Source organism: Etheostoma cragini, chromosome 22 (genome assembly GCF_013103735.1).
Source record: "Etheostoma cragini isolate CJK2018 chromosome 22, CSU_Ecrag_1.0, whole genome shotgun sequence".
Taxonomy (NCBI): domain Eukaryota; kingdom Metazoa; phylum Chordata; class Actinopteri; order Perciformes; family Percidae; genus Etheostoma; species Etheostoma cragini.
The window spans coordinates 19,428,100-19,450,591 of NC_048428.1; the positions used below are offsets into that span (position 1 = coordinate 19,428,100).

Consider the following 22,492-nt stretch of genomic DNA (forward strand, 5'->3'; position numbering starts at 1 on the left):
TCTTGTAAGTATTGATGGAAATGTGTACATCAGAATAACTTTGGTTAAACCTAATCACTTTCTTCAATGAGGTAAAAGTCTAAACCATTTTGACATTTAAGCATTCACACGTGCATTATTTCAGACTGTGGGAGCAAACCAACCATATTTTTCAATGTAAAATATGTTTCTTCCAAACATGCATAAATATTGTGTGCATCATTACTCAGCGAGAGCCACCTGGCCCGATCATGTGGCCAGTAGTTACCAGGCTCTGGTGACAAACAGATGCTGGCAAACAACAACAGACTGCTGCTTCACCAAGGAGTTGTCGGCCAATGTGACATGACCTCATGTAAACTCTATGATCCGATGCTTAACTGACACGGCGCTGGGTTTGTTCTCTCATGTAACTTGTCAAACATCCTCAAAAAACGCCCTCTGTGAACCCCACTGTCTGACATGCTGATGAACCCTGGGCTTTGGGAGTTAGGGAACCTGCATAAAGAGGGAGCGTAAGGAACCAATTAAACCTGAGTCTGGCCCAGACTTCTGCAAAGGATATCAGCTTGGCAGATTGCAGCAGGCTACTCCGAGCTGCACACAGACTTAAAGAGATCCTAAACTTTCGTAGCTGTGATCCTCACAACCAAGGGCCACAGCCTGGGATTTCCTGTGTTGAGGAATACTTCTGAGTGGGGATGAAGGGCTTTTGAGAAACGGCACATAGGATAGAATGAACTATGTTTTTCTAGGACCTTTAGCAACTGTGTTTTAATTAAAAGTTAAAGTGGACAAGTCACTACCTGCATATTTGTTTCTGTAAAAACCTGATTTCTAAAAGTGTGTCCACGCTGAAGCCCAGAGTTGTCTTTATTGTCATCCTTCCCAAACAAACACAAAATGAGGGGAGAACTCAAGGACACAATAAGAAAACACAACTGAACGGTAGCTCTGGCCTTTAATGGGACGCAGTGGGCACAAATGCTGAAAACCCTCAGTTACACAGTAGGCTAGTTCCAAAGTGCGTTGCCTCTGGAAACCAACCAATAATGAACCTCCAATTCTCTTGTTCTTTCCCCAGAACATGTTCTGGGACTGTGGAGACTTCACAGTGGCAGTGCTGCTATCTGTCATGGCCACAGATGCAGATAGAAGAGGAACAAATGAAAATCTATTTTTCACAGCATCACACTTTTCTTCCATTAAAACGTTCCAAAGAAAAAATAGATGACAAAAGTTGCCATGGTAACAAAAGTGTGGCCCCTAGCAGGTGTTTTCAGCTCATGCCGACCAGAGGAAGGCAAGGAAGTCAATCTGCTCAGTGAATCAAATCACCCCATCTAAAAATCCACAGAGCAAAGCAATGCATGCAATGAAACAAACAGGCTGCCACCACATGCATTCACATCTAACACAACAGAGAATACTGGTTTACAACATTAATAAATCAAAAGGAGAATCAATGTTGCTCTTAAAAAACTACCACAATGCAACTCACTGTTGGTGGTGTGTTTCTTTTTAAAAGCTCATGTGGTCATTGTGGCTCTTTGACTAATTATACAATGTATGGCACCTTAACACATACATACACACTTGTACTCCTTACCAAAGGTGTATGGTTTGTACATATCTGAGGGAGAATCTGAGTTTAACAGAATTCATCAGTTCCACTTATTTTTCTAACCTCCACTCGATTGTGAAACAATTTATAATACAAACAAATGTACAAATGAGATTTTTAATTTTTCTTGTGTCCCTCCTACTAGGGATTGACAGATTTGTTGTTCTTCATGAGCCTTGGCCGTTGACCGACACGGGCTGCCAATTTTCTTGAGCCTATATTTGGAGCCGATACTGCTTTTGCTCCCTCAATTTACATCATCAAAATGTTATAAATAATAAACTAAAACATTGATCAGTGTCACTTCTGCAATTATCTAACATTCATATTCAAAATGAGGTGTGCAATATCCATCATATGGATGGGTGCCCTGCATATGGTTACCTGTGCAAGGGTAAAAGGCTTTCATCAACATCTACAACACAGCCTTGAGGATGCATTGTTTTGTGACATATTATAAGACATATATTATCAGGTAATCACCAAATGTCCTATGTCAATACATTTAAATAATTTAAGAAAACAATAAACCAGAAAGGTAGCCATTAAAATAAAATATATCGGCCTGATATATCGGCTGGCTGATAGAATTGGTCTATCAATACTTCCAACATGCATATTATAGGACTTTACTGAGTCCACCATAGTCCAACTGACCCTTGTGATTCCTCACAAGCTACACCTGCTCCTCCGGACATGACTTTAGGAGTGTTTACATATCCAGCAATAACAATACTGCAAATGTTACAATCAAAGACTCTCTGATTAGGCGATGGGACAAACTGTTTCTGCTGGCCACGGTCATGGCGATGTATGTGATAACTCTACTGCTTCTACAGACTGCCACGCAGTGCTAAAAGACAAAGCTTTAAAACACAACACATACCCATATGATGGCTGCTGAAAGTCACAGTGGAGCACAGCATAATTGTGTGATTAGTCGAGAATGAAGTGCCATGCTTCCAGTTCTTTTGCAACTACTGATGCCGTGCAAATTGTGCTTTCAGAGGTTAATTATTTCTGTCAGGTTTGACACCATGAATGCTGATGAGGCAAACGTACAAAAGGCACTTATTTGGGGATTAAAATGAGCTAGTGATGGACTCAGCATAACACTGACTCCAGATGTATTCTTTCTTTTACCAAACTGAGGACAACCTGCGAACCGAACTGGTGGATTACAAAAAGATATTCTTTTCTGTGTGTGCTCATGCCATCAATGCTAGCACCCATTGAGACCACAACACATGCTTACTTGCTTGTTAAATAGACATAACTCTCAGGTCAGCATACGGTCACTCAGCCAGCTTGGCACAGCAAGACTCCATTGTTGCTGGACAGGATGTGGGTCAGGGAGCTAAGCCATGCACAGCCTTGTAGTAAAACTGTCCTCTTTATCTTTTCCTTCACTCTGTTATGTAATGCCACTGTGTGTATGTGTACAGTAGGTGGGGGAGGGCCGACAGGATTTCTGCTGACTTTGCAGGCCCCTGTATGTGCTTTCCTAGTGTTTGTGTCAGCTGAGGCATCTCGGCGGCATAGAGGGGCTCTCATACTGATAAAGTGACAGAGAAAATCAGTAGAGCGGGTCAGGAGGGGTAATAAACACCTGCTAATACGTTAGCCTCTCTTTCTGTCTACAACCAGCAATAACTAACAAACATCCATAAATAATTAAATTTAAAAAACAGTTTGGGTAAAGTTTAGAAAAAGCCTATTCTAGCGTGAAGTCAGAAGATAAAAGTGAGTTGAATGGAGTGACCCTGTATGACTATTGCCGAGAATTCAAACACTGATATATCAGAGCTATAGCCAACCAGAAAACCTACAGGTGCAACGAAAATCATTTCTACATTTAATAATTTAAACGTGAGTAATATGTACTTTACACAAGTGTCAACAAACTACAAGGAAGTAGTTTAAATATTAAACAACCTTAATATTATCCCACAAAATTGTCTGAGGAATAAAACTAGAGCACTTAGCTAGAGGTTAGTCCACATAAAGCCTGAGTTGTAAAGACCATTCTGCATGGCAGCTCGAAAACCTTCCACAGAAATTGTACATACACATTACAAACTAAATTCACTAAACTCACAATTGTTAAACCACACACTGAAATATGCACAACTTGATCCATTAGTGCGTTTGAAGTCATTATTGTTGCAATTTGGTGGCCCTTGTCACTTCAATACACACTTTAAATAAAGGTATGCCAATCCAGACTCCTGTCATTGTGTGACGAAATGAGGTGTCATGCTGAAAACAAGAATACAACCATCTCTATGATAACACGATCATCGCCATAACAAATTATGCTTCCACGATACTCTGCAATCATGCGAGTGTATGCCATGATTCAATAGCGGGCAGAATCTAGAAGATCTTTGCTCTTTGCGGGCTCGGCCAAACTGGCGACAACAAGTGCAGGGAGTGTGCAGCACACATGGCAGAGCTGGACCAGTCAACACGCAACACCTAGCTGTCAAACCCGGCTGGGGGCTCAGTGTCTCCCCCTGGCATTTGTTCACGGAAAGTACACCACGTCCGAGGCCTATCCCCGCTCGCCTTTAACCAAAGAGACAGTCAACAAAATGGTGGGACCGATAGAAGTCACGTGACTTCTTTGTGTTTTTGGGTGCAATTTCAAGTGAAACAAACGGACACAACACGGCTTACGAATATAATATAAAACCGATGCGATCTTGTAACAACACCAGTTGTAGAACGGGGCCGGGATATTCAGTATTCATCGAGATCCGTCGTGTGCACGAAAGAGCAGCTATGGCAGCCATTTTGCACAAGCTTGCGCAGGCAACATAGTGGCGACCCTCGATATGAATACACGGCCAAAGCGATCCAACAACAGTAGGGCAGCAATAAAAAAACATACCGATTCCTCCTCTTTTTCCATCCCAGTCGGCATCTGCGGCACTGCCCGGTTGATTGAGGCATATTCGTGCAGGTCAGGCAAATCCTCGCAGCGGAAGACGGGTAGAGGCTTACTAGCATCCAGCGCCCGTGCCCGAAACGACAATTTACTCATTTTTATATTAAAAGATGCAGCATAAATCTATTAGATCTGCTAGGAATAACAGCAGGTCTGCCTCGAGTTCTCATGGATAAATCTGTGACGGTCTCTAGGAGTCAGTCGGTCGATTGGCTGGCTTGGGTCCGTAGCAGCGCGGTCAGAGCCGGGCAGGCCCGGGTCTCGGTTGCTCTCTGTCGGTCTCTTTTTTCTTAGGCTCCGCTGTTCCTCCCCGGTTCAATACGCCATGGCCAACATGGCGGACATTACAAACTCATGCAGCTCTCCGCTCACTCCAAGCGGCCCAACCCCCTCGATCACACAAACAGCCATTCCCACGCAGTTTCGCACGCGTGCGCGCTCGCGAGACCCTTGGGGTACGGGGGGAAGGGGGGGGGGGGGGGTGTACCAACGGTGGGGGCAAGATCCTGGATGCTGATATAGGGATGTGAACTTCCCAGGCTCGGGATGTTCTCCTCCTGCATCACTAAAGAAAACAAGTCACTCTATTTCAAGAAATGGATCGATAGAGATATTATCTTCTTAAAAGACCTTTTTAATTTGTAATAGCCAATTACTTAACTTTAAGTCCTTTCTCAGAGAGAAGACATTCCAAATAACATTCAAATAATATAACACAGTTCTCAAATCTACACCTAATGGCAAATTAGAATTAATAAAAAGTTATTACTTTTTTTTTTTGAAGATCCCGGTCTTCATTTTACTTTTAGGTATTGATATTAAGAGCAGCAAATGTACTAATGAGCACATTAGAAAATAACAGAACGAGAATCTTTAATCCATCTTTTTTATGGTTGTTCATTCTCTATTGCATTCTGGAAAAGCTTTGAAAATTATATTGTATCTAAAACATACAATCATACTTGAAGGGAAACATATTACCTATTAAATAATGTAAAGATAGGAATTGATGTAATATTGTAAATTTTATTAGGTAAATTCCATGTCTACAAGGCAACATTTTCCAGATTAGCATCATGTTTTACATAATTCCAGGCTGAATCTGACATGTATTTTGAGTCTCTTAAGATGGTATCTAATAAGAAAGCTATTTTAATATCTGATGTCTACTCAAGGTTGTTTGATTAAGAATTCCTGCTATTTCCTATATCATTGATGTTTTGACAGTCTGACACTCTTGTACCGTTTGTTTAATTTATAACTTTAAAAAAAATTGTACTTTCATATAAATTGCACTTATTTATGCAGTTTTACTTGATTACGAACTATGTTGACTGAATATTTAAATTGTATTCTGAATTAAAAAGTGAGTACATAAGAATTTCTCATCCTGTGATAAGCCAGGCTGGTGCTGACGTAGAAAAAAATGTATTCTCAGTGAAAAAAATAAAAATAAACCTGTCGCACAACAGCAAAAATAGATCATATTTCTAGGTAAAAGTCAATCACCACAGGTTATGTGAGATTCTGTTCTAACCTTACAAGGACACAAAATGTCAAACTTATGTCATGTGTTGAAATTACTGTGCAACCAAAAATAGGACACAGGTTCTGCCTGTTAGATTCAATTGTTTTGAAAAAAGCGCCACCCTGTGGTACAAACACTAATTCTACACTAGTATTACAGGTAAACAGGTATGCTCAATTATTCTGTGCACAGAAGACATATTAACAGGGTCAGGCAAAGCTAGAAAAGTGGGTAAACATTCCCATTGCCAAAACTGTGCTGTCATCATTGCAATCAATATTTATTTGCACATAAACACAAAGATTGTGTCCACGCATAATATACATGCAACTGCAGAAGTCGAGCAGTCTATAATTTAGTAAAGCTTTGTGATGTTAGTTTAGAAGGAAACATGGAAAGTAATATTTGCAAACCGAAAATATGCCATTCTTACAGTTAACACATTTATAAAATTATAACTGGAGAGATGGGGAAAAAAGCTATACAAATACAGACAGATGTATAATACTGACATTGACTTATTCTGTAAGTTAATTAACAATTATTATTAACAACAACAACACAGTCAAGCACTCTTTTCATAAAATTACTGATGCTCTTTTGTAAGTTTTAACAATGTGCCTGGCCATACACAATAAAAAAAAAAAAAAGCACGGTATGGTGTTGTAATTGTTTATAATGGTCCTTATATGACATTATGGTTATGACCGCAACAAGGGCAGGATAGATGCATGGATTCACGCCTCGTCAAGCAACATTAATCAAGATACACTCAGACAGTCAACATTGGTAATATTAACTGTTGACAAGTGTTGCTTCATCCCAGTGTAGCTTTATCTTTTGGTTTCTAACTGTCAGATGTGGAAACCAGTACAGTCTTCTGCTGGCATAGCCCGAAAACTACAAGGATTAGCAAACTGCTTATCTTGAAAGGTCTTCTGCACATTACCGAACCGTACTGCATTGTTGTTTACATTTGATCACCTGTTAGATGACGTATTGCCTAATGGCTGCTGAAGCGTCAGGTATAATATGATTTAAACGTGACCCAAAAAGCGGCTTGCATGAAGAAGGAATACACAGCTGACACTTCGGTTGCTCAGCATATGGTATAACAAGCCCAAAGACAGAGGTTACACACATACAGCAAGTGCAATAACTGTTAACTTAATATTACAGTTCAAAGCTTCTTTTGCTTTGGTTGTAAAAGTGTAAAGCTAAATTATCGAATATATTATTTAGAATAATCAAAATGGAAACTCTAAAAACTCACTAAAGACAAACTTCCTCTTTACAGGACAAGAGGAGACCTCATTGTAGAGGTTTAAAGTACAATCCCTGCCTTCTTAGGCTTTACCAAAAACTGTTTCCACACTATGCCCGTCTACACACACACAAACAGAGCACCCCCACTGGTGGGAAAAGATCTTTCAGCTCTACACGGACTTGTAGTACAAGGTTCCTAGGGCTGGGACAGTTACCGCATTACCGGCGGTCATGATCCACTACCGCGGCGATGACATCATCACCGCATTCGTTTTATTAATTTTTTTACTTTTTGCTTGCGGAAGTTACAGTAGAACCCATATTGTGTGTAGGCCTGTCACGATAACAAATTTTGCTGGACGATAAATTGTCCCAGACTTGATAAGATAATATGTTTTTTTAATATATATATATATATCATTTAATATGGCATGATAATTTGATAAGAAAACGCTTGCTCCAAACATAACATCGGACACAACGTTAGCTCCCACAGTGCTTCTTTTCTTGATACAGATTCATCGCGTCTGTCTCCACTTTTCTCTTCTGATTTTCAGGTTGGCAGCTGATGAAAACTTAATTCATGGGTTATTTTCCCTGTTTGTAATGAATATCACCACACAGCAGCTTTTAGGCATTATTTATGTTGTTTACAACAGACGAGGAGGCACCTTCACGCAATACAAATCACTGGAAAGCGGAGAGTTTCAGAGTATGATGAGATGCTGTCTCTGTATAATGTTCTGTCCATAGGAAGTAAGACAGCTCAGGCTCTTATGTCTAGAAGGACATAAACTCAATAGATGCTGAGAAATAAGAAATGAGCTGGCAGGCATTTTTAACAAAGCCATGATTTTAGCTAGCATGGTCTTACCAGACTGTAGTAAATTTCATTAGTACAGAGTCTGGCCACTCTCCGCTTATGAGTGTTAACTTCCTTGAAGGCGGGTAACTCTGTTAAAGTTTAAAACTATTGGATCTGCCAAGAGCCACTCTGGACCTGCCATTACCAATCACTAACGTTTGGTTGTGACGTCGGCTTAGCATTGCTAGCGTTAGCCTTAGCTAACTCCTTTAGCACTAATGGAGAAAGCTGGAAAATCTAACGTTCCCAAAACCCGTGGGGAGGAGGGACACAACAAAACTCCGCAAATATTGTTCTTGCTCAGGTTTTAACTTTTGGATATTCTGCAGCAGACCGAATAGCTTCACTTGCATCTTTCTCTGCCGCCATTGCGGAACTACAACTCTAACTAGCACACGGCCTCAATGTCATCGTTCTCAACGAATCCCTCTGTACGCTGATTGAACCAGTGAAGATTTGACCGGAGAAACCCAAGACTGTACTACAAAACAAGACGGGAGTACTGAAGGAAAATGAAAATAATATGCTATATACAGGGGTACATGATATGTAAACAATACATATTGTATGGTCATATCAAAACAGAATGACAAAGATAAGAAATGCAATTAACCTGTAGGGGTGGGTGAGAATTCCTGTGGGTACGAGAGAATGATATAGATGTGGGAGGCTGACATTATAATCATCATCCATTTGGGAGCATTAGGCTCACAGCTGCAGACCATAATGGAGACCTGTGAAACAGAAATGCGAGAATATAACATAACATAATAACACAAATATAGTGTATACTGTATAGGCTATAATGTCATATCCACCTACCTCAGATATACAAGCAACCTGTTATATTATTTATGATTTATTCCAGCACCATTTGTATTGCCTTTGCATTTGTTTACATGCGAGTATAAATGAATATGTTTGACACTTGTATGTCATACACATTCTTATGCGTTATGTGTATGACATATGGTAGTAGTCAACTGCTAAGGTTTACCCCCGTAAGCGGTCTTCCCACTTACTTGGCAATTAAAGTTGATTCTGATGAAAGACTCATATCAACACATCGTTAACATAGTCTAATCTGTTTAAATGCATTAATATGGTTATTTTGTGGGATCACTTGGCAGCAAATATTAAGCATAATTTGACAAATGTCTATAACACACGCATTCTCCAGTTCACGTGTTGTATACCGAGAAGTGACCGTCTTTAATAATGTAGAAATAGTTGTGTTGCTAAAACATCACCGAGGGCACATTAGGGCAAACCCATGGCAGGGTAGAGGGGTAACGTAAAAAAATAGGACACACGATAGAAAAAGGGTCAGAAATCGTCTTAGCAAATGTGGAGGACAACCATGTACCGCTACGAAACCGATTACAAACAAGTTTGGGTTTGTAAATCGGCACGAGCCCAACAATCAGACACAGCTGTGTGCACAAGCAACAGCGACACCGAGGCTAGCTAGCCGACAGCCTGCTAAAGCTAGCTTAGCCCAGTTACCCTGACCCTGCGCCATTTACCAGCCAGCTAACGTTAACAGTTTGCGTACAGGCTGCCAACAGTTTCATTTGAACTCGCAACTAACTTGACCGCAATTGAAATGCGTCATTTTCGATTCCCACAATGACAACCCGAGCCAAACTAGCTTGAGTCGGAGTCGCAACTTACCTGCTGCTAGCAAAGCCACAGGGGAGCATGGTGATGAGGACGATGGCAGTTCTTCTTCTGGTTGTCATGCTAGCCCAATGTTAGCACTGGTTAGCTCCCTTTAGGACACCCCGGAGGAGAATGATTTTAAAAGATCTATTTGAAAGTGGGGTTAAGTCAGTGTAAGAGGTCGCTGGAATTAGAAGCTACGGCAGAGAAAGCGTTGTCCTGTCGCTCACGGTAAAACTTCCTTAGTTTGCTAAGGTTAGCTACTTCGACAAAAATAAAAAGATCCAAAGTGACCACCAAGCCACTTTGCAGGAGAATTGTGATTGGAGGGTGAATGCCACCAATCACCTGTGGAGAGCTCGGGGAAGATGAGCTCACTGATCCCCCCCCGGGCCCACCCACTAATAATAATAATAATAATAATATTAATAATAATAATAATAATAACACAAAAACCATAATGACACAATACGTAGATTGTAATAACGTTCCTTTTCAAATGATGCAGTGAGTAGAAGAGCAAAGCCTACAATGGAACAAATAGCCTAGGTTTAAATACACAGACACCAAAAAGGCAGCCACTTTCAAAATGTTACTAATTTATTTAAGCCACTTACAGACCAACGAGTGATGAAATGCAACAACTACAGTGTTTTTTTCTTCCAATGAACAAAATGTGTTATGTAACTGCCTCCATGGAGAGGGCTGGCCCCCTCCCTCCCCCCCATCTCTGCCCCTTCACATGAGTCCCGTCACAGGGCAGGGCTGCCACTTTTCTCCGCTCTGAAGCTGTTGTAGTTGCACCCCACATTTGTTATGATCAGACACAGATGAAAGAGAATGCTGCATAATGAAAGCATATGGATTCATTTTCTCTGATGCTCCACCACCATCACCACCTCCCACTGGCTGTTAAAGCTACAAGCATGCCTTCCTAGGGACTCTGGAAGTGAAGGAGGCATGTATGATTAATATCCCTTTGCTCAACTCTCCCAGCAAGGTCATCAGCAGCCATCTGTAGGCAGTGGAAAAAACAATAATATCCATTTAGATTTCAACATCCTATAGTTTCTCTGCTCTTACACGATTCAGCCCAGTGCACCGGCAAAGTGTCTGGCATGTACCCTAGCAGCTCTTTTAAAGTTGTACAGTACGCCATATCAAGCCTGCTGTTTGATAAATGTCCACGCATCTGTTAGAACACAAAAGCACTAAGAGTCTGGGTTCCACGTTAGCGTCCAAAATAGCATCGTCTCTTGACTGTGTTGAGCTGTAAATGAATGGGAAGTTGTTTCATCATTTCTAGCAGGATTACAGTTTCTTCTCCTCTCATCTAGAGGGCAGTGGAGACCCGTGTAAAGAACTGTCACACGGAGTCAGTGCATAATGCATAATGCTCACCTCATTATTGTTTTCTCTTCTGAGACCCAAGTTATACAGCTGAGCCAACTGTCAGCATACATGGTAGATTTTCCTTGCATGTTTTACAAAATATTACACTATGTATATGGCTTTTGTGGATTGAATGTGAATAATTTATCATCTAATGATGTGAGGACATTATCTTTCCATGTATCTTTGTTATCTATGTGTATTATCTACATGTATCTTTACCATGTATCATAGAGACAACTAACCTTGTGTAACAAAAAGTTTTTGTGAGGGGTGCTGTTTGAAATTGTGTGTGTGCAGGATATGAAGGCAAGGGTCAGAGACTGGCAGTCTTGGGGTTGCATATTAAGAACAAAGGAGTATGTCAGACATCATAACCCCCCCCCCCCCCCCCAACCGAACAAGTTGGACAAACTGCTGACAGTTCGGACAACAGATGTAGTTTTCAATGTGCATCACAACAGGGGTCCTGATTGAACAGTATATCTGTTGCCATGGCTACTATTACCGTTCTTTAGTTTTGGGATTGACTTGGGTTGTAGAGTGGAAAATACATTGTTATTCTTAGACATTTATTTTATGTCACATTACTGATAGATTATAAGTGTTAGTGATCAAACTTATTTTTTCCATACACAATGTACACATGCAATGCTGCAAGTTTATTTATTTAAAAAGAAAAAAGAATATATTATGTCTTTTTTTACAATTGTCATGCCTTTCCTTGGCTCTTACAGTTTTCTCATACTAAGTTTACCAGTAGGCCGTTTTTCTACAGGGTTCATTAGTAAGACCCTGTAGCAATGTCACCAAGACAAATTCCTGCATTTATTGCACAGCCTCTGTCTGACAGGCACTGAGAGAAGGGTTTGTTTGGGCAGGGCTCATCCTGTTCCAGCGTCTATGCTCCAGCTCTCACTGGAAGTGGGCAAACTCCCTTCCGTCATGGATGCTGGTGCAGTTTCCATAGCAGCAACAAAGCCACACCCAGCAACACCACAGAGGCTGATAGTACTGCAGTGATTAAGATCACGTTCTGAGCTGATGGGAATTCTTGAGAGACAGGGGAAGCCGTAGCTCTATTTGGGAAAGAGACTGTCTATATTCATTCCAAAAAGTTATTCAGGTAAATGTATGCTGGTTAAATCTCATGTTGGCTAACGCAAGCAGCATTAAGTGACTGGATTAAAATAGACATCCCTTCGCACTGCACATGATACACTAATGACTACCAACCCAATCAGTCCAAAAACTGCACATGCACAAATGCACACAGCCCGTATACAGAAATGGTTCCTTCAGAGCCTATCTACGGAGAGCCTGTTCACTCCCTATTGAGCCCCATTGGACCAAATTTGGTTTGGTTGCAGTTCCATCAGAGTCCCACTAGGTGTGATTGCGGGCAAGTGCAAAATTAATGGCTAAATTTGAACAGCTAAATTTGAACGGCTAAATTTGTCTCTTTTGCCTCGTTGTCGTTGAGAAATCTCAGATTTGAGAGTTGTTGCAGGTTTACCATGGATTATACATCAAAAGTTGAATGAACAAGTACTTATGTTATTTTGATTTCTTACATGTTGAGTTGTTTTTGCCTATAACATGCTAGCATTCTGCTAATAAATGCTGATTGGTCAGTGAAGGACTGATTAGGACCAGAGATCCCACTTTATGACATCTGCAGCGTGTTTTGTGCGTGTGAATATTTTGGTGTGGTCTATAAAACATTAGCACACCAAAACTCTTTCTAGCATGTGAATTGACAGGGAGAGCCTAACCTGTCCTCTGTGTTGTCGATGCCTTGAGAGAAAAAAAGGAAGTGACTCAGAGCTTGCTGTAAAGCAGTATCGTTGGCCGTGCGCTGTGTGACGTACCATTGACATTTTAAAAGGCTTTTTAGAACAAAAAAGCCACTTTAAAAAATGTATCTATCCCAGCAGTGTGTATTTTCTTTTGCTCTCCTTTTGAATGCAACATTCAAATTACTGGACAAAAACTGATATCCTGAGAAAAGGGAATTTTGAGCTCCATAGACCTTCTTTTATTCTGCACTTGCCCGCAAATGCCCCCCATATGGAACCAGAGAATAAACGCAACCAGTACAGAAGCCGTAAGTTTCCAAAGAGTGGAAGTTCTCCACTTATTAGACATTCTCTGGTTCCTTTAAAACCACCCGGACTTCCTTATGGTTGTGATGTCACAACTATCGTATATAGATTTAAGATTCAAGATGTTTGTTGTAAAAGTACCGTGTGAGAAGCGTGTGATGGAAGGTTTTCTTTAAAGACAAACAGCTGTCGAAAATGTAAGAGGAGTATTCCAATATAATATTGTACACAAATAACAAATCTAAGAGGCGATGAATGAAAACTGTACATTTAAATAGACATGACAGTATGATTTAGTATGATACAGTATGATATAATGAAATATAATAACAAAATATCAGAAGCAATAAAAACATTTAAGGCGCACCTGCACCCTCCCCAGTGGCTTCCTGTCGCGCTGGTGCAGCTGCCATACCAGGGGATGAAGCAACCTGTCAGGAGACTCTTCAGTAAAGGTAGAAGTCCCTGAAGATTTGGGGCCTCAGCCCAAATTTTGTTAGGCGCCTGAGGACGTACAGACACTGTTGGACATTTGTAATGACAGTTGCAGCGTGGTTGGCCCATGTCAGTGCCATGTGGATATTTACCCATGGATATTTAAATATGTCAACTATCTCCCCCGCTGTCCTGTTGATGTTAACTGGAGGGTGAGTGCCACCCTCCAGTTTTCTGTAGCCTAAAATGACCTGCTTGGTTTTGAAGATGTTCAGGGAGAGGTAAACGCCATGGTACGCTACATCTATAACGCGCAATGTGGACTCTCCAGACCCTCCTCCACAGCACGTTGAAAAACCAACATTGCATAGGCAATGCGAGAAAAAAGCCATGGCACCACCAGAGCGTTCACTCCTCCCTTGTAGGCAATCTAGTTGTTGCAGAGGATCGCCCCCACAGCTGTATCGTCCGCAAACTTTACAGTGGTGTTTGAAGGCTGACCATTTAGTTTTGAGCATAGTGGGATTACAGGAGGGGGCTAAGGACAAAGCCTTGTGGCGCTCCTATATAGGTAGAAGGTACAGCTACGGTGCCGTTACAGCCCTTCCCTGGTTGCAATGACAGCACAACGAGGGGAAAGTGCAGGTGCACAAAACCCTGATACCAACCAATCAGAGCAGACTGGGCTTTTTCAGGAAGGGGGCTTGAAGAAGCAGGCGCAAAAATTGAATGTTTCAAAATACAAGTATGAACCTGAAATTGAGCATAATATTTAACCTTTAAGGGGTTTCATTTAAATGGAAGAGCTCTGTTTTTCATTATTGTGCCATGTACAAGGTCAATGTTTACATTAAGAAAAAAAAGTTATTGAATTGTTCCATTGATTTGTTATGGATGCATATGTGCAGTAAAAAATAAAATCTGTATCTGGTTGGCTTACCTTGTTCAAGAGCTACATGAAAATGTACAATCTTCTTTTTGTCCAGTCCTCAACAGGAATTGTACCCCGCTGCCCTCTGTGTCCACTTCCATACACACAAAAACGCCTGGAGAGGGGGCTACTGTTGCTAAGACACAAGCCTGACCAACCAGAGAGAGGTTCAGGTGGTTTTACTCCTTTAGATTGAAGCCCACTGAGAAGGCCCTGCACAATACGCATTCTTTATGGAAAAAAAGACACCAGTTTACTCAGAAAGGAAACATAATTTAGCACTGAAGCAGACAGAAATCTCTTGAATATCAGGTACATCCTAAAAACTTGCACACCCAGTTGAAGTCTTAATTTGCCTACACTACAAAAGGTCACGGTACTTATGCAAGGCGCAGATGCTGGGGCAAAAAGGGCAAAGCTCATAAGTTGGGCCTTGGGAGTAGTTGTCATGGCTAATGCAGGTGTCACAGTGGCAGTTCCCTCTGCCTGAACAAATCTTTTTATCCTGAGACAGACATGACTCCAAGCTGAGAGGGCACACATGCTCAGCCACTGAATGCTGGGAGACATGCACCCTGCAGACACACCTGCCGTGTCATGGGATAGAAAAAACATAATCAAAATTTTATTTCAAAACGAGAGATAATCACAGCAGCAAGTTTGAGTCAGCCGCCTCGACCAATTTTGCATGATCACATTCGTACAATGTTCAGAATCTCCCTTCTTTACACCTGTGACGCAGAAACAAATGTTGCCATCCTTCCTGAATAATTGCAATTAAGCTTGTTGGTGAAAATTATGCCATCAAGCTACTTCAACTACCTGTGCCATACTCCAGAGTGCCGTGGCTATGGTTACATGAAGGACTGAAAGCGATTGTGTCCTTTTGACATGAACACTATACATGTCAAAAGGACATTTCTGGAGAGTTTCAACGAAGAAATGGAGAAATCGAGTCTTGCATAATATTTGTAAAACTGCAAGGTTAAGAGACTATACTTTGCATTGTTGTAGTATCAAGAGGCATTAGGGCATTTAGCAGTTAGATTACTGTTAATCAGTCATCCCATTGTATTACCTTGTTGTGATATAAGAAGTGACCCATACAATGTGCCAAACATCATGTGCCACATGAAGAGAGAGTGCAGCACATGACCGTAGCAGCAACTGAGAAGATTTGGGTCTGTGGTGACCAGACCAGACCAGGTCCACCTCACACAAACTGCCTTCTCCCACTTTCTCTCTTTACTGCCGCACACACACACAGACACACACACACACACACACACACCTAGTTGACCAGCAGTGAGGAATTATCTACAGTGCTGTGCGGGTTGTTGCATACCGTGTCCCGATTTTTTGCGTCTTGGCTCCGCCTAGACAAAATATACATGCCATAACAAAAATCTTTCATTTATTGTCAGAAATATCATGTTTGCAAAAGCATCACTTTCATCAAATTTTCTGTGATATAGAGGCAACTGACTGCAAACAGGCCCATCCGGACACAAACGAGCAGGCTTATGTGCTGGGGCTCAGCAGGACCTCAGCGTCTTTACTGTAGCCTTGAGGCTTACATGAGGTGGCCTTTGTGAAGCAGTGACGCACAGAGACACTGTAATGTTTACATTAAAGCTCCCCTAGAGCTGATCATTCTACTAATGAGGTAATCATAATAAACAATACTGCCGCTTCAACTTTGAATGGCCACATACTAAGAGCAGCACTTACTTCACACAGAGAAAACCCCATGACTACACACCTCGTCACTGAAGGAGATGTCGGATCACTTCCTCCCCTGCTTGCTGGGCCTCGGCATTTGGTCCTTACAGTGTTATGTATGTAGGAGATGTGATATCCCCGACGGCAGCTTGCTGTTCTCCATAGCACCATACCTCAGAGATCAGGGCCTGTGGTTGCTGTGTCAATAGTGCAGCTAACCTCTTTAACTTGAGCAGGTATCATCATCATGCATGCAGGGGGCTAATAACCTTTGTAAGAAAGGGAATTATTGCCTCACTTATCTGAAGAATGTTGTGGGAGTTGGTAGAAAGCGTTCAAAAGGCACATTTTGGGAAGACGCTTCTTAGGCCCTGCAGCAACAACAACAACAAAATCCTCAACACAGATGAATGAATATGTGCTTATTGACAGTCTGCCAGCAGATTTATGTGCTAGCCTTCTCTTTCTAGCAACCTTTTCGTCATGGTGGCATAGACAAACTGAACGTGGTGTCAAAGCATGGGTGCTGGAATTGATGGTCGGAAATCTCCCCCTATGATGGATGAAGGTACTCTGGGAAATGTTACCACTTCTGACTAACCTCCACAGGATACATGTGAATGTCAAAGAATAAGTCTGTTGATATTCTATATTTCTCTAAATGTTAACAAATCCCATAAAAGCCCAGAACTAAACACTGTATTGATCAGAACATGTATTTTTGCATCGTATAGCTTATTCCTGTGGGCCGTAGAGCTCCATTGTTGTCCAAAAACTATTAAAAACATTGAGCCACACTGTTGCACTGGGGGAGATTTTTCTTCATTACAGTCCACTCAGGTACTATACTATAGTTTGTTTTGGAGTCGGTCCTGCATACACCACTCTGCTGCAGTAAACACTTACAGACCATAAGACAGTCCCCAACAACTCTAACAGTGATGTGCCTGGCTCTTTTAGGAAATTATTTCAAAAAATTAAAAGTACTAACACATTGTCAATACTTTTGTGTTTTTAAGATATTTATATAAAGTAGTCTTGCTTTGCCAGACCTTCTTTCACAGCTCCATGGAAGAGGGTCTGGCTAGTCCACACAGCGGACTTGTGGAATTTCCGGCAGCAGCCGAGCAATCCCAAAAGTAAAACGTCGTGGACATAGACTGATTTGAAAGTAACAAAAATGCAGAATATCACTAAGTCACAATCTCAAAGATCTCCGTTTCTTTCCCTTTGGCGGCACCTATGACGAGGATTGATAATTGCTGGCGTCTTTGTGGATCTCACACTTTGATTTGTTTTTGGAGTTTCATCGTCTGTTGTCTTTGCTTTTTTTTTTTTTTGTCATAGAGTCACCGTTTACCCGCATTGCTAGCAGAGACCGGAAAAAACAGTACGCCACTTCACACACAAGTGAGTTGAAGAGCGATTGTTGCGTTAGCTCCACCTTCCCTCTCTGCTGTCGCTGCTTGTGATTTTTCCCGGGAATGTCGCCCAGTTCGTAATACTGCAAATGGAAGGGCTTTCGTCAGTGGGCCAAATTCTCAATCACCATTGTGTTACTGGATTTGGCGATAGTAAGTGACACAGTAACAGACATTTATGTACATGAAAATCTTTGAAATTATCTCTTTAACCTATATGTAACATGATGAGAAGCTCATTATGACAGAGTGTTTAGAACAGAGATGCCCCAACTCAAAGTAGGTTCCTGTATCTGTGTCACGCAGGCTCCGCCACGGCCCCGCCTCTATAGGGAACTACCGGCAGGTCCTGAGTCTATTGATTCCAACGGTAAAAGTGAAACTGAACAGAGATTATCAGTGTTTCTTTCACCTCCTAGTCACCGAAGTATATATAACGGACCCATTTTTCACAAGCTACACATATCTCCAGAACGTTCTGACACTGGCATTTTTTAGACAGACACATCAGGAGAAGATGAACTTTGTTTGAGACCTGTTTCTGTCTCATGACCAAACTTTCGCAAGATCTGGCAACACAGAGCAGCTAACGTCAGCTGATGTTCATGAACGCCCTAACAAAACTAATCTCCGTGATGCCAAATATGTCTTTTAGCGGTGTAAATATCTAACATTAGCAAAAGATCATATTAACAAAATGTTATAATTTAAGTTTTCAATGAAGTGTGGGCCATTGGTGCTGCTTGAAATACGCTATCGTTGGTAAAGAGGATCTTTGCTATTAGGATTTAGATCATGGAATCCAATGTAAAAGAGTATGGTTCAGATGAAGCTTTGGATGAAGTGAAATCCATGTAGAGTCTTTGGAATTTATCATATTTCTTGACGAAAATGTCCATATAAGCAGTGAAAAGGTGAAATTCTTACTGCACAATTACATGAGTTTACAACTGTGGTGCCACCACTGTAATGGTGGCTTTACTTCCACTGGACTAGAAAATTAAATTATAGTTTTAGTATAATATTCTAAAAGCAACTCCTCTTAGCAGTAGTATGAACTTGTGAAAAAAAGGATGAATGATGAATGTCTCTGTTGTACCTCACTCAAGTGTGTGACTTCTTTAGTGACACCGAAGACGATCTGGATGTTTTTCTGTCCCAGTGTTTCAGCGATGTGAGCCATCGGAGGATAGTTCTGAGAGGAGAGTCGGGGTAGATGTGAAATGTAATGCATAACACTCAAGGCGTGAATATATATAAATGTGGAATCAGTAGTTAATCATGCTCTCCCTCTTCCCTCTATGCCTGTCCTCCCCCTTTCCCCACCCATCTAACAACTCTTGCTATTGCTCATTTCATTCACTCTTGACAGACTTTCCATTTCCTCTAAAATAGATAAATAAGCACCCACATCTATCCATTTTCAGCCTTGGGTGGCCATTTCTTCAGACAGAAATAGATTAATAATGTATCAATATTCACTCCACCTGTCAGCAGCCTGGATGCAATGAGGTCAAGACACAATAACACCCTCATGCACTCAATGAAAGATACACATACACATACACATACACGTTCAAACACCTAGGCATCAACACAGAAAATCAGTTAGATTGAGAGATGAAAGCTTTGGTTTGGGTTACTCCACAAACACTCCAGCTGTTTCCCATCAGGGTGTGCCTGTCAACATCTTCTTTACTCAGGGATCTGTGCTGGTGATTCTGACCTTTAAATCACTGTCTTTGACTTCTGCCTGCAGAAACCTGGGCTTCTAATTCGCTGCCAGGACTGCTGACGTGAATCAATTTAGTACAAACTGCAATCTCAAGTCCGTAGGATTAACATCGTACGCTCCTCAGGACCACAGCTACTCGATGGATACAGAGTAAACACACACACACACACACACACACACACACACACACACATACACACACCGCTGTGATGGCTTGTTCGACTGAGCTGAAGCTTTTGTCTTTGTGAATGTAAACATAAGATATCACAAAGCTGCATCAATCTTTTTTTCCCCACAAAGGAGAAGAATGTGAAACAAACAGCCCTGAGCTACATTATTATTCCACAAAAATCTTGTTTTTTGTCCACCAAATGAAAATGTACTCTCCTTTTAGCTCGTTTAGTCTCTACTCCTGAGAAAAAATATCTTGATCTTTAGTTGCTAGATGCTCAAGTTGTCTTGTGAGCTACTCGCTAACGTTGTTTGTCTGTTTGGTGCCTGACAGCCCGGATAGCAAAAGAATTGTGTGTAAATATTGTCAGCCAGTAGTATTGAAACTTCACTGATGCCTGACATTGAAACCCAATGGTATTGGTGTGTTATTGGTATTAAAAATCTTGCCAAATAAATATACCAACCTGAAAATTTCCTTTATGTGTACACATTTTTAAGCAAGTGACACTTTCCATTGTTAGGAAGAACAATGCCGCACAGTTTGCCATCTCTGGCAAAGTGGAAGCCAGCATCCGTAAAAAGCTGTAGCAGTTGATCTACATTCCTCATGGTCAGATCTGCTCCTGCAACAGTCAATGAACAGCCAATTGGCAGTTAGGAGTACACTGTTCATGAACGATCTAAGCGCACGGCGTGAAGAGCATGTCGCAGGTGCGTTTAGGGGGTGTCCAAATATACTTTTGATAGTTTGATGGCGGAAAAAAGGGGTCTGTGAGCCGGGCGCATGTTTCAAAAGTGTTATACTCAGCGTCTTCATTAATGGTAGTTGTGTTTTGGCCGTAACATGCAATAAACCAATCAGTGAGTCATCTACCATTCCCTTTAAAAGCCAGCGTACAAGACCAGGCCCTGTGACTGTAATAAGTGTATTTGACAGACTATGGGCAGATAAATACCTTTCTGCTTTTCCATGTAATCAATTGACTGCAGATGAGATATGCATTCACGCTCTTTAGGGCTGAAATCTTAAACCTGTCTTTATGAAAACATTGAAGTCTTTTAATGTTTGAAAACTTATAATGAGTTTAGAATAAACCAAAAACTGACTGGTGCAGTTTCCCAAAAGGAAGCTTAGTTTTCTGAAATACCCCTCTCATCTATTGTCTGCAGTGTTTCCACTTCCTCCACGTAACGCCCACCCAAAACAAAAACAACAATCTCTGTGTTGCAGTCAGGCTCCCCACTGGGCTACCTCACATTACCTCACACACAGCGGCCTGCATCGGGACATCCAGCCCCTCCCTCCCCTCTGATAAATCCAGGTTACCAGAGATCCGCTGCCCGTCTACCCGCCCCGGGAGAAGGCTCCCGTTGGCGGTGAGGCTTAAGACGTGGTGCAGGGGCGCAGGGCCAGGGCTCAGTCCTCTGACAAGGGTTCTTAAGCCTGTCCCAGTGCTGATATACACCATCACCGTCTTATCCACAAAGGCGCCAAAGCCTTTTAGGCTGGGAATAAATGGAGGGGGGAGTACATAGTAGCACAAAGTTTTGAGAAGTGATTTTGGGACTGAAGGGAAGAAAAGTGAATAATGCTCTCCATTCTCTTAAAAGCTACCAGTTGTCCTTGAGCAAATCACTTAATCCCCAATTGCTCCTGGAGACGCTGCTCAGTGGCCAGTAGTACGATTATGATTGTACCGGGCAGCTCCCAGGTGTGTAACTGTGGGAATGTGACACAAGGGTATGCCATATAAAAGGAGTATATGGAGATATAAATAGTTAAGAAAAATTATGTTAGCCCATATTTCAGACAGGAAGGAAATGGACATTGAGGCAGACCAGTGGTGCAGTCTAATGTATTGTAGTGATATCAAAGTGTGGGGTCTCGATGTCCTCATTCAAATTATATCAAAAATATATTAGAATGTAAAGCAGTAAGGGGGGTTTCACATCAGGGACCTTAGCCTGGATCACAAAAGTTGACCCTAAAGCAATGAGGACAAAATAAAATTGGCTGCTAATATTTGTCTTAAATGTATGGGGAAGGAAGCATACTGCCAATAGTGGAGGACCATTTGGGCTCGGTCACCCCACACACACACTCCCACAGCCACACACACACACACACACACACACACCCACACACACACACACACACACACAGACACACGCTCAATGATGTACTCAATGATCTGAATACAAAAGGGAATACATAGAGTATATCTGAAGTGAAAGTTCTATCACAAAAATATGTTGTTGCTTATCATTGCACATTTTTAAGTGGGTTAGTGGAAGTCCTGGAGATTTCTTACTGGATACACATACCTGCGTATCACCTAGACTACAATACTGAGACAGACCCATTCTGAAGTTACATCACCTCTGACTCTCAGAATCTGGTTCGGACATTTGTTTAGTGTATTCTTACATTGATTTATTTTCTTTACTCTATGGAGAAGGCATTCAATTCATAGCATTTAGACCATCATGTAGAGCGATAAAAGATGTCGAATATTTAATTTAACAATTCATTAATAAATTTAAATTTTGATATTATATATATATATATATATATATATATATATGCACTATCGGTCAAAAGTTTGGGGTCACTCACAAATTTCAATTGGACTCCATTATAGACAGAATCCCAGCTGAGATCAGTTGCCTTGTTTTTTTTAACCAGGGCAGCAGTTTCCAGAT

The 22,492-nt window shown here is 41.4% G+C and overlaps 1 protein-coding gene and 1 pseudogene across 2 annotated transcripts in view; both read right to left on the minus strand.

Moving 5' to 3' along the window:
* The window catches only part of epc1a (enhancer of polycomb homolog 1 (Drosophila) a), a 33,773-nt gene extending 23,578 nt beyond the window's left edge, over nucleotides 1–10,195 (minus strand). The window contains exons 1-2 of one of the 2 annotated variants that reach the window (XM_034862100.1): nucleotides 9,887–10,195; nucleotides 8,826–8,946 (exon numbers count right to left, since the gene is read on the minus strand). Coding sequence is in view for 1 of the 2 variants with exons in the window: in XM_034862099.1 (XP_034717990.1) it covers nucleotides 4,497–4,649 (153 nt within the window). In the remaining variant the exon portion in view is untranslated. Of the gene's footprint in view, nucleotides 1–4,496; nucleotides 5,015–8,825; nucleotides 8,947–9,886 lie in introns of those variants that run through there. The other variant, XM_034862099.1, reaches the window with a different exon arrangement.
* A 6,063-nt stretch (nucleotides 10,196–16,258) lies between these two features.
* Nucleotides 16,259–22,492, minus strand: part of LOC117938273 — an 8,011-nt pseudogene continuing 1,777 nt past the window's right edge.